General features: G+C 39.8%; 1 protein-coding gene across 1 annotated transcript in view; it reads left to right on the plus strand.

Annotated features, from left to right (window-relative positions):
- The window catches only part of TRIP11 (thyroid hormone receptor interactor 11), a 76,663-nt gene extending 74,451 nt beyond the window's left edge, over positions 1 to 2,212 (plus strand). The window contains exon 21 of the mRNA XM_011991764.1: positions 204 to 2,212. Within this exon, the coding sequence (XP_011847154.1) occupies positions 204 to 424 (221 nt within the window). The 3' untranslated portion in view covers positions 425 to 2,212. The remainder of the gene's footprint in view (positions 1 to 203) is intronic.
- The last annotated feature ends 10,780 nt before the right edge of the window (positions 2,213 to 12,992 follow it).

A 12,992-nucleotide genomic window follows, 5' to 3' on the forward strand; every position in this document is an offset into this window, starting at 1 on the left:
TGTGCTGAATATCAGTGTTATTACTGTCAAGGAAGCATTTTTAAGTTGATAAGTGATACATTGATTATTTTTCTTTATCTGTTAATCAATTTAACAATATTACATAGATAACTTTCTTCATGCTATTACTTATATTCAGAGAGTTATTTCATTTTGAGTTATTTGTGCAAGATAGGAGACTAAATCCATATTTTATTCTTTAGATACAGCGGAATCCAGGTCTGGTAGAAGAACAGATGTAAATCCGTTTTTGGCTCCTCGCTCGGCAGCTGTGCCTCTTATTAACCCAGCTGGACTTGGACCTGGTGGGCCCGGGCATCTTCTTCTCAAACCCATCTCAGATGTTTTGCCCACATTTACACCTTTGCCAGCGTTGCCTGACAGCAGCGCTGGGGTTGTGCTGAAAGACCTTTTAAAGCAATAGATGATTCTCAGCCAGAGACAATCTAGCACTTTAAAGAAACCATGAACACTATATGTATGTACTTTATCACAAAGTGGCCTTTGGGAAAAAGTCATGTATTTGTTCGCAGTTATGCGTTCTCTGAATTTAATAAAAATATTCCTAATGCTTTTAGAAACTGCAGGTGTCAGGAGCAAGTGTTTGCTATATAATCTGCTTTATTCCTTCTGATTTGACCTAATTTAAGCTAGGAACATTTAATTTATCTTTTACCTTAATTTACAAAAATACAGACAGACAAAAGTACTAGTTACCTGTATGGCAGCTTTTTATTTCCTTCTATGATTTCCAAGTTCATTTAAGCTAGAGATTGTGGTTTATCAAGAGAGTTGTGTTTTTTTTTGTTTTTTTTTTTTAATAAAGGATAAAAAAATACTAGTATTGGCTTCTCTGCATAGTGCCGAAAGTTGATTTGAAGCATATATTGATCATCTTTAGAGGACTTTGTGGAGACAGGCCAACAAGATAGTTGCTGGAGGGTGATAGGTACCCTGAGGTGAAGTATGTATTTGGTCCTGTGCAATACTATCATGTGTGTAGATTCTTTTTTTGTTTGTTTTAAGTAGAGATGGGGTCTCACTATGTCGCCAGGCTGCCCTCAAACTCCTGGGCTCGAGTGATCCTCCCACCTCGGCCTCTCAAAGTGCTGGGATTACAGGCATGAGCCACCGCACCTGGCCCTGTGTGTAGATTCGTGTGACTACCACCACAGGCAAGACACAGAAGACTTCCATTACAAGCATCCCCCATGTTGCCCTCTCATAATCATTGCCACCTCTCTCCCTGGCCCTTCCTCCTTAATCCCTGACAACCACCAACTGTTCTCCATCTCAGTCATTTTGTTATTTTGAGAATGTTATATAAATTGAATCAATATATAACCTCTTGAGACTGGCTTTTTTTCACTCAGCATAATCACCTTGAGATCCATCCAAGGTTTTGGATGTACCACTAGTTTGTTCCTTTTTATTGAGCATATAGTGCAGGTATATCACTTAGTTTTAGCAGCTAAGCTATCTATTTAAAGATACCATCTTAAAACTAAATGTTTCTTTACACAAATTCATACAACTTTCATATAAGCGTTAAACCATACAGCTGCATCTACATAAGTATAATTAGCAATATCACTGAGCATGCCACTTCCTGCCTCCATCCACAGTGTTGACATATGAGGTACAGCAATCCGAGAGTCAACTGTTCTCATCACGGTGGCCACTGAGGGCAGTGAAATCACTTTGATAGCACCAGTACCCAGATGTTTGAAACTTAAAGTATTTCTTTAATTTTTCATAAACCCATTATTTTAAAAAAATCCCAACTTGAAACTTAACTGTATCTGGATGTTCATATTTTTATTAGTTGTTGAAGTTGTACATTTAAAAAGACATTTCTTGCAAATTTTGTAAATTTCTGTATGCTTTTAAAATAGAAACATTTGTATAACAAGGAAGGATGAAAATAAAACAAATTCAAATATGTGAATAGTCCTGGCTGGGGTCAGAACTGGATTTGGTTATTTGCAGGTTTTACTGTGATTAACTGTACTTTCTAATGTATTTGGAAGACAAGAAGTCTTAATTCCATGTTGATGGGTGAAACTTGTTTTTCTGAAAAATGAAGTAACTGAGAATGCTGCTTCAGAATGTCTTGTATCTCCTTAGATCACTAATTTATATTGCCATTCTTTATTTACTATACTTTAAAGGAAGTTGTCATACAAGTTCTATATTAGAACTGTCAAACTGCGTCTTCTTGGTTTTTGCCTATTATTATTTCTCTGTGAGTTATTACTCCTTGGTTTTTATATGCTCCTAACAAAGATACTTTCACTGACTATCCTACATTATTTGCTGCTTGCCATTGAAATTTCATTTCAGTGTGGAGAAATGAAATACTACTTTCTAAGTTAAAAAAAAAAGACACATGGTCCTTTATTTTTAAGAAATAGAATATGTAAAAAAAGTTCTCTTTTAATTTGAAAAAGAGATGCATGGTTGGTATTTAAGTACTATGTCATCATATTTGAAATGCCTTTTGTGATATTTTTGAGTATTTCCTTCTCTGACCAAAACAAGTTGTCCCCCTCTCATCCCAGAGTTTAACGTAAGTTTAAAAGCTGTTGTGGGTGGATTGCATAGCTAAACATCACAGAGCATGATATTAAATGGCTGCTATTTAAATAAGTATGTGACCTTGTCCTAAAGCTATAATACTGGCCGGGCATGGTGGCTCACGCCTGTAATCCCAGAACTTTGGGAGGCTGAGGCGAGTGGATCACCTGAGGTCAGGAGTTCAAGACCAGCCTGGCCAACATGTTGAAACCCCATCTCTACTAAAAATACAAAAATTAGCTGGGCATGGTGGCAGGCGCCTGTAATCGCAGCTACTCCGGAGGCTGAGGCAGGAGAATCGCTTGACCCTGGGAAGTGGAGGTTGCAGTGAGCAACCACTCCACTGTACTCCAGCCTGAGCGACAGAGTGAGACTCCGTCTCAAAAAAAAAAACTGTAGTACCTAATGTTTTCATTGTGCCATTGAAACTATAGCTGACTGGTATGTATACTAAGTGTTCGTTGATCTAAACCAGATATAAGTCATCGAGTTTTCTGAAACTTAGTTGTGTCAGAGATGAACCACCTGCTCACTGAACCGTCTTAGTAACCAGACAGTGATGAAGCATATAATTCTAATGTTGGCACAGGACATTGCTAACAGTGCGTTTAACTGCAATATTTTAACTACAGTAATTTTTCTGTTTATTTCTCTATTCACTCAGTAGAATTTGTGGTTGAATTCCACCTTCGCTGCCATAGTTTTTTTTTTTACCACATTCCTAATGGTTTTCAACCTCTATACTGTAGTAGAAAATTCATCCAACTACTGAATTTAGTTTTAGCATAATACTGGATCAAATTGTTTGAATTTTCATTCCTGTCATTTTTGCTTTTTAAAAAATGAAACAAAACTAAACAACAAAACCGTAGGAAAAAAGGAATGGCTTCTTTCCAACTAGCCAATTAAAACATCCAATATCTCCCCAAATAAAGCCCTAGGTTTCTTTTAACGTCTTAATGGTTAATTGAAAAGGGTACAGAAACTATCAAAATACTTATCCAATCAATGGGGAGAAGAGCTGTGTCTTCAGGGACAGGAGAGTGATGAGAATTTTTTAGGATACGCTATTATGCGTCACACTTAAAAGCATTTGAACCTGATTTTTAAAGAATGAAGTTTTCCACATATCGAAGTATTTAAAACATCTTCCATCCACAGAAATTTATCTTTAAGTTTTGTAAATATCAAGTAAGTATAGATGATATTTATTTTATATATTCCTATGGAAAAAAATGCTGCTTTAATGTTCTGACATTTGTGATTATTTGCCAGTCTTTACTTTTTAATTTATTAAAAAGTTAAATACTTATTAAGGTTTCTCTATGTAAAACAATTTAAATTGTCTTTTGATTTTTAGGGAAATATCTAAATGTGGGAAATTTCCAACACAACCTTAATATTAGGTTGTGTTATTTATAGAGCTAAAGTTAATGCATTTTTGAATTTCTCAGGAGCACTGCAAGGCAAAAAAAATACTCCAAATAAAAATGATATATGTAAGTTGGCAATGTCTTCATTCACAATAAAAAAATTTTTAGCAAACAGCTGCTGACTTTTTCTTTAGAAATGACTTACACATGTTGTTTGTAGCAGTAGTTGATGAACTACTGAAGCTAATGTCTTTATTCACCGGATGTCTGCTATTAGGATACTGTTTGAGCCTTGGAAATTTTAAGCATGAACAATTTATAAGATGCTTGAGATTATGTATGAAAACAGGATTTTCAAATCTGAGATACATAATCTCAGAAATTCTGTTTTCATACATAATCTCAAGCATAACCTCGTCTCAACAAAAATACAAAAATTAGCCAGGCATGGTGGCACATGCCTGTAATCCCAGCTACTCAGGAGGCTGAGGTAGAAGAATTGCTTGAACCTGGGAAGTGGGGGTTGCATTGAGCTGAAGTCACGCCATTGCACTCCAGCCTGGGTGATAGAGCGAGACTCTGTCTCAAAAAAAAGATTAAAAGAGGATCTGAGAGGTTTTAACCAGCCTTTTTTTTTCCTTCAGAGGGTATTGTACATCACTGGCCTCTGGTCCTTTTGCAAGATAATCAGTATGTCTTCATTTTTTCTTAGCTGTGGATCTTGAGTGCTTCTAAGTGGTTCATATGATGGCAATACTGGAAGGATCATGGCTTTTAAAGTTGACAGCATGATTGGAGTACTGATTTTGACCCTTTCTGTGTGACCTGTCAGAATTAGCTTGACTGTGGGTCTTATTTTTCTCATCTCTGAAATGAGCTGACACCTACCTAGTAAACCCCATGGGGTTAGGATCAAATGACACATTCATTCACAATGTTTATTAAACGAATAAATGTGCCACTTGTGGAAATGCCTTCTAAAGTCCAACATTCTATACAGATGTTCAAAGTTTATCACTGTCGAAGGGTAGATAAGAATGTCAGGGAGTTACTGAAGCCAGGAGTTCTTTCCGAAAGGTGAGGAGAGGTCAATGCATGAAGTGCCTGCTGCTGTGAGGGCTGGAGAGGTGTTTTAAGAAGCCTGTGCGGACTCGAGGACCAGAGGGTGGTTGTTGCCTTTGACTAGAGCCGTGTAGATGGAATGGTAGGAACAAAGCCTCATTGTTGAGTGGGCGGGGAGCAAGTGGAGATAGTGTTTGTAAGCAACTCTGCTGAGAAACCAGATTGCAGAAGGGGAAGAGGGCATGAGTAGGAGAGGAAAGTGGGGGCGGTAGGAGAGTTGTTAGAAGCTGAGAGACTCGAGCTTATGGTAAATGCTTATGGTGAGAACACGAGTAGATGGAGAGGCTGAAGAGAGTATAGAGCGAAGAGTTCCTGAGAAAGGGAAACAGGACCGGAGAACAGTTTTGAAGGGATTGGCCTTAGATGGGAAGGACCCCTTTATCGGGGCTGGCACTATGGAAGAGACGGGAGATGTAGATGCGGGTGGATTTGGGTGGGGGAAGTTGCGGGAATTTTTCTCTGCAGTTGAAAGGAAGCTTATCTGCTAAAAACAAGGGGAGTAGGGCTTGGGGCTTGAGAAATTCACAGGTGGGAGAGACAGACACATGTCCAGATTACTAAAGAAGTACGAGAAACGCTCGGGGGGCTCATGCCAAGCACTAGGGGCCCTGAGTTGGGCCTGGAAGACTGATGGGAGGAGGGGGAGTGGTTATTCAGCACGTCTTGAAAGAAACATTTGAGCACTTAGGAAGGAAGCAAGCTAGGAAATGAAATGTCAGATAAAAGCCTAATGGTTCTTGCCCTAACCAATTGAATACAAAATGTCACTCATCAAAAACTTGTTTTCCTGCCTTTGGGACTTAGGTCATGTGAATAATGATATAGCTGAGGGTTTTATAGCATGTTATTGTCATAATTTAGTACATCCAGTAAATTAATAATCCACTATAATTATAACAATATTTGTCTTGAAGATAAAAAAAATTCAAAAATGTTACTGAGAGAAAAATGTTTAAAAAATGGATCACTTAGGGCAAATATTTGAACCTTTAGCTGGTTTTTGTCTTAGCTCCTAAAATGGAATCTTCCTGTATATCAGTCTTTTTAGCCTTTCTGGGGTTAAGAGAGTAATAATTTGCACTGTAGTGATATTTTAACTGTGATAATTTTCAGCTGTGACTTTTTACAAGAGTAATCTTTTCAGCTCTGACATTCTTTGACTTCACTGAATTATTTTTTACCTTAAAAAAATTAAATCTCAATGATTTGAAAACATTTGACTGCTAACTTAAGAGTTTGGTAAAGTTGTTTTGTAAAGTTGTTTTGTGGACTCTTAAAAATGTAAGATACATCATTTCTTCCTGTAAAATGTAAGGCACTTAGATGTTGAAGGATATTGTGAGTTTTCCTCTCACAATGAGTCAGTCTCAAGCCCTTGGTAACCCATGTGTAAACGGGAACGTACTGTACTCAAAATGCATACATTTCCCAAAGGACAAGGTTCCCACCTCCAGATCGTGAAGGGAGACATGATTTTTCTAAGAATTAGAAAATATATATTTGCTTCTGGTTTCCTCTTCATCTGTTTAGATGTATTTAAAGATGTGAGTCAACACATAAATCCCTTTACTAAAGGATCACTTTACTAAAGGTATATTCAGACACTCTCTGAGTAAAAAGATGATGGTGGTGATGAATTTACAAGATCTAATGAGATAAGTTTTATTTTTGAAAATTTATATGGACTGCTTAGTTTTTGAAATTTTTTGGAATCATTTTAAAGTCTTCTCCCTAAAGCGTTTCCATGCCACATGCACACGTACTCCGAGGGCAGTCTCACCTGCCTGCATTCAACCTGTACTGCTCTAACCAGCAGTGCACTTGGCAACTGCAGCTTCTGTGTTGAAAACATGATGATCGTAAAAATCAATCCTTCATAAAATTGCTACTTGAGGAATTAAGACTTTTCTTCTGAGTCTTTCCACTCCCCCCGCTTTAGACACCAGTGTTACTTGCTGAAAAGAAATTTTACCTCGATGTCTTTTTTTTTGTTTTTTGAGACGGAGTCTCACTCTGTTGCCCAGGCTGGAGTGTAGTGGCGCGATCTTGGCTCACTGCAACCTCCGCCTCCCGGGTTCAAATGATTCTCCTGCCTCAGCCTCTCGAGTAGCTGGGATTACAGGTGTGTGCCACCATACCTGGCTAATTTTTGTATTTTTAGTAGAGACGGGGTTTCACTATGTTGGCCAGGCTGGTTTCGAACTCTTGACAGGTGATCCGCCCGCCTCGGCCTCCCAAAGTGCTGGGATTACAGGCGTGCGCCACTGTGCCCGGCCCTGATGTCATTCTTTAATTTGTGTGTATGCATGTGTATGTGTCAAATGTTTAAAACATTTACGAGGAGACAATTGGATATTAGGAGGGACATCCGACTATGGTGGTGTGAAGAGGTCAGCCAATTCTCCTTGCGAGAAACAAGTATAAAACTAAAATTGTCAAAACCAACCATTTGGGAGCTCTGGAAATTGAGTTATTTTTGAAAAGCTTCTAGAGCTTTGGGTGGGAACCTGGAGTCTGTGGCCTTCCTACCCGGGGCTTCCGTCACCCCTCAAACCTCCTGGCTTTTCTAGCCCTGAGCTGGTATGAAAACCAGCAGCTTTGTTGCCCGAGGTGGTGAACAATGGTGGAGGTTGGGTAGTGCAGGACCCATGATGTCAATTAAAAGTGGTGAACTTGGAAGGAAACAAATGGAGAAAACTCTGTTTTGCTAGCTTGAGATTGCACTTCCAGATAGGGCAAGTGGTCAGCAGAAATTTAAAGCAGACATCCTGAAACAGAGAGGCATAGAAGGGCCACCGTTGAGACTTGAGAGCACCCCATGGGACGGAAAAGCCTAGACCAGCATGAGACTGACCTTTGAGTGAGCTGCTGAACCTACACTCAGATCCATCCCCAGTGCATGGAAGCCCTCCGAGGCTCCAGGTATTTAACCAGCACAGCTATGCAGGGGCGACCCCTGGGAAGCCAGACCAAAAGATAAAAAGACTGTAAAACTAAGCAGAGACATCAGCAGCCACATTCTCTTGTGTGGGAGGCAGATTCTGCAGTTACATTCAATCAAGCTTTAAAAAAAATCAAACTATGTCAGAATCAATACTTGCTAAATCGTCTAGTTTTTAACCAGAAATTATGAGTAAGACAAAGAAGAAAGTGAGGCCCATACTCAGGAAAAAAGCAGTCCAAAGAAACTGTGTGGGCCTGGAAGTTGGATTTAACCCACAAAAACTTGAAAGCAGCAATTGTAAATACGAAGTATTAAAGGAAAGTATGTCTAAGAACACCGAGTAAGATATTAACACTTGCGTACTCATTCCCTAGCTGTATCAAATCAGGTGCCGTATTTTCAATCAAACAGGATGCCACATTTTCTAAAGAATTTAAAAAATACTTTTGCTTAAAACTTTGAACATAGACATGAAAGTAGAGTCAGTAACATAGTGATTCCATGTACTCATCACCGGCCTTAACAATTATCCATTCAAGCTTATCAACTCTTTTCTTTTTCTTTTTTTTTGAGACGGAGTTTTGCTCTTGTTGCCCAGGCTAGAGTGCAACGGCACGATCTCGGCTCACTGCAACCTCAGCCTCCTGGGTTCAAGCGATTCTCCTGCCTCAGCCTCCCGAGTAGCTGGGATTACAGGCATGCACCACCACGCCCAGCTAATTTTGTATTTTTAGTAGAGACAGGGTCTCTCCATGTTGATCGGGCTGGTTGCCAACTCCCAACCTCAGGTGATCCGCCCGCCTCAGTTTCCCAAAGTGCTGGAATCACAGGCGTGAGCCACCACGCCCAACCCCAAGCTTATCAACTCTTGTTTCATCTTGAGCCCCCACCTACTTCCTTTTTTAAAATTTTGAAAGGATTTTTACATAACATCTTAAAACTACCATAAGAAGCAAATAGGAGTAAGAAATCTTGTTATTCTTTTTAGGACAATGTAGATGATCAAATGATGTCTGTCTCTCCTGTTCCTGAACTCTTAGGAATGTTTTGGGGTTTGTTTTGGTTTTGTTTTGTTTTTCAGGAGTGTAGCAATTTTATTCAACTATTCCTTTCCAGGTGGACCTTCAGTTTGGTTTAAGTTTTTGACAGTACAAATAAAGCCAAAATAAACATTTTGTATATATTTTTAAAAAACAAAAACATACCTGTGAGGCTGGTATTATGATCCCATTTCACAAAGGAGGAAAGAAGTTACCCCATAGCCAAACTGTTAGAGCTACTCTTGTTTCCACAGCAGACTGTAAAACATGCCCCCCTAGGCTATAAAGCAGCAATCTATCAGTCTGTCTAGGTGTTTGGTGACATTTGTCAAAAACAAAAATTTTGTTTTGATCATTAGTGATATGAGTTGTTGCTCCTGAGAAAAATTAGCCAAAGGGTCAATTACTTCTTGAACATTCCCTTAAAAGTGATCATGGGACCATGCTGTTGGGAGGAGACTACATGTTCAGCTCGTGTGTCACACATACACACACACATCATTTAAGCTTTAGATGGGCAATTTAGATCACAATTATTTATTACGAAATTAATTCGAAATTCGATCTAGGAAAACAGAATTCCTCTATTGTCTAATTCTTGAGATATGCTGGATAAAGACTCTCTACACCAGGGGTGTCCAATCTTTAGGCTTCCCTGGGCCACAGTGGAAGAATTGTCGTCGGTCACACATAAGATACACTATTGATAGCTGATGAGCTAAAAAAAAAAAAAAAAAAAAAGCACAAAAAAAATCATATTTTAAGAAAGTTTATGAATTTGTGTTGGGCCACACTCAGAGCCATCCTGGGCCACATGCCAGGGACCGGACATGCTTGCTCTACACTGTTCATGTGATTTATATTTAATAAAATACCCAAATATTACAATATAATGATAATACTTGCTGAAGTAATTTCATTAGGATATAACATCTACCAGGAAAAGCTTAGTCTTTATTCAGCAGATATTACTGAATACATGTCAGGCTGTGCACATAGTTATAATGGTGAAAAGGACTGTTAGTGCTTTTGAGGAATTCACTGTTTACTGAAAGAGAGCATTATAAAATGTGTTATAAAATGGAGGCAGAGTCAAGATATCGTGGGAAAAAAATTGGGAGATCCAACTTTGGAGGTCTCTAATAATCTCACAGGAGAGGTGCCATTTGATCTGTCTTCTTACAAGTTGGAAAATACTAGCCAAAAGATTAGAATCTAGAGGGATCCACGCTAGCATCATCTATACAGCATGGCTTAAAAACTGTTTATGTCTAAGAAATCAAAAACCAGAAAAAGGCCGGGCGAGGTGGCTCACGCCTATAATCTCAGCACTTTGGGAGGCTGAGGTAGGTGGATCACTGGAGGTCGGGAGCTTGAGACTAGCCTGGCTAACCTCGTGAAACCCCGTCTCTACTAAAAATACAAAAATCAGTCGGGTGTGGTGGCGGGTGCCTGTAGTCCCAGCTACTCCGGAGGCTGAGGCAGGAGAATCACCTGAACCCGGGAGACGGAGCTTGCAGTGAGCCGAGATTGCGCCACTGCACTCCAGCCTGGGCGACAGAGCGAGACTCCGTCTCAAACAAACAAACAAAAATAGCCAACAAAACTGAGAAACCTAGATTCACAGCTTATTGGAAAAAAAAAAAAAAAAAAAAGCACGGTCCGATAGTCTAAATACATGTAAGTCAAATGGAAAAAGAAGACAGGCATGGTATGGTGGTGTGCACCTGTAGTTCCAGCTACTTAGGAGGCTGAAGCAGGATAACTTGAGACCAGAAGTTCAAGGCTACAGTAGTGTGCTATCATGGCACCTCTGAATAGCCACTGCACTCCAGCCTGGGCAACATGGGACAACACCCCATCCATTTAAAAAAAAAAAAAAAAGAAAGAAAAAATTCTCCATTTATTTTCAATTCATTCAGATTTTCTCAAAACTCAGAACTATAAATGAAACCCAACTATATGTAAATTAATCCGCCTGAACTATGTTGAGTATTTTCATTCATTTTTCAAAATGGAATAATGTTTGAGATAAGTTTAAATGACACTGATTATCTACCAAACCTATAGTGGCTCAAAGACTAAATCATGAGAAATTTTCATGTGTGTACAAAAACTTTTCTTTCTAGTCATACTCTTTGCGTAAGTAGATTTTTAAACATTGCTAGATATTTTAATACCTTTATTGGAGATGTAAATGATATGTAGGACTTCATGGGCCAAAAAAAGAAAAATGCCTTTATAATTTATTTATTTATTTTTGAGATGGGGGGTTTCACTCTGTTGCCCAGGCTGGAGTGCAGTGGTGTCATCTCGGCTCACTGCAGCCTCTGCCTCCTGGGCTCAAGCAATTCTCCCACCTCATTCTCCCAAGTAGCTGGGACCACAGGCACACGCCACACACCTGGATAATTTTTGTATTTTTGGTAGAGACAGGGTTTCTCCATGTTGTCCAGGTTGGTCTCGAACTCCTGAGCTCAAGTGATCCGCCCATCTTGGCCTTCCAAAGTGCTTGGATTACAGGTGTGAGCCACTGTGCCAACCTATAATTTAAATTAAGACCAACTGTTTAAAATTACTTATATATATATATTTTTTCTTCTAGGGACAGGGTCTGTATCACCCAGGCTGGAGTGCAATGGTGCAATCATAGCTTACCATAGCCTCAAACTCCTAGGCCCATGCAGTCCTTCTGACTAGGCCTCTCAAAGTACTAGGACTATAGGTGTAAGCCACCGTATCTGGCCTGGTACAGGAATGTTATTGAAATCTGACATCCCATCGGTATACACTGAGAAGTTTACATGGCTTTGGGCCAGTTAGGGTGGGGGGGGGTCTCCTGACGGATCCTGGACCCTGTGCTACCCTCTGTGGTTGTGACCTGGGCTGGGGCCTCTGTACTTTGCATTCTCTTTGCCCTGAAGTGAACTGCTATTTGATCAGTGCCCACCACTGCCCCAGAGGGGTGCAGGAACTTGTGCACCTGTCATGTGCAAAGCACAGGGCAGTAGGACAATGGCGTCACCCAGCCATCTCCCGAGGCTCGTCTCACCACTAATCCCATTCTTTTGGTTCTAAGTTGGATGCTGCAGGGAAGTGAAGCCCACGTGTTCTCCACTTCTCCTTCAACTTATCTGGGGCTCTTACATGATCCTACAGTCTCAACCCTCACCTCCTGGGTTGAGCCCAGGTAGTTTCTTACTCTGCTTTCATCCTCTGATCCTCTCTACTTCCTGACTTCTCCCCCACATTTATTTTCCTGGGCACAGAAAAGCTGTTCTGATATCATAAAATTTCTCTACGCTATGACCTTAGAAAACATTTCTTCCAGCAAAGTCTGTGTTTCAAGACTATTGTCTCATCGTAGACTCAAAAAAGTCTAATTTGAAATTAAATTATCATACTTTTGCTGTCATAATTTCTCATCCTAAACCAACTTCCAATGCAGCTTTAGATTTGAGATTTTAGAACAGAATGTTCCTTAGAGGAGTCCCAGGAGTAATTAGAGATCCTATCCGTAGATTAAGGTGGATAACGGTAAAAACTCACTGTGCCTGTAAGTATTACTGATGGTTTTCACAGGTATCCTGAAGGAAAGGAGAACGGGTCAAGGAAGAGGGGGAAAAAAGAAAGTCAGACTTTTTTTTTTTAATTGTTAGTTTTTATTTCATAATCATAAACTTAACTCTGCAGTCCAGCTAGGCATGGGAGAGAACAAGGAAAACATGGACCCCAAAGGGAACTGCAGTGAGACCACAAAGATTCTAGGATACTGCGAGCAAATGGGGTGGAGGGTGCTCTCCTGAGCTACAGAAGGAATGGTCTGGCGGTTAAGATAAAACACAAGTCAAACTTATTCGAGTTGTCCACAGTCAGCAATGGTGATCTTCTTGCTGGTCTTGCCATTCCTGGACCCAAAGCGCTCCATGGCCTCCA

The sequence above is a fragment of the Mandrillus leucophaeus genome, unplaced genomic scaffold, assembly GCF_000951045.1.
Source record: "Mandrillus leucophaeus isolate KB7577 unplaced genomic scaffold, Mleu.le_1.0 Scaffold4, whole genome shotgun sequence".
Classification (NCBI taxonomy): Eukaryota; Metazoa; Chordata; class Mammalia; order Primates; family Cercopithecidae; genus Mandrillus; species Mandrillus leucophaeus.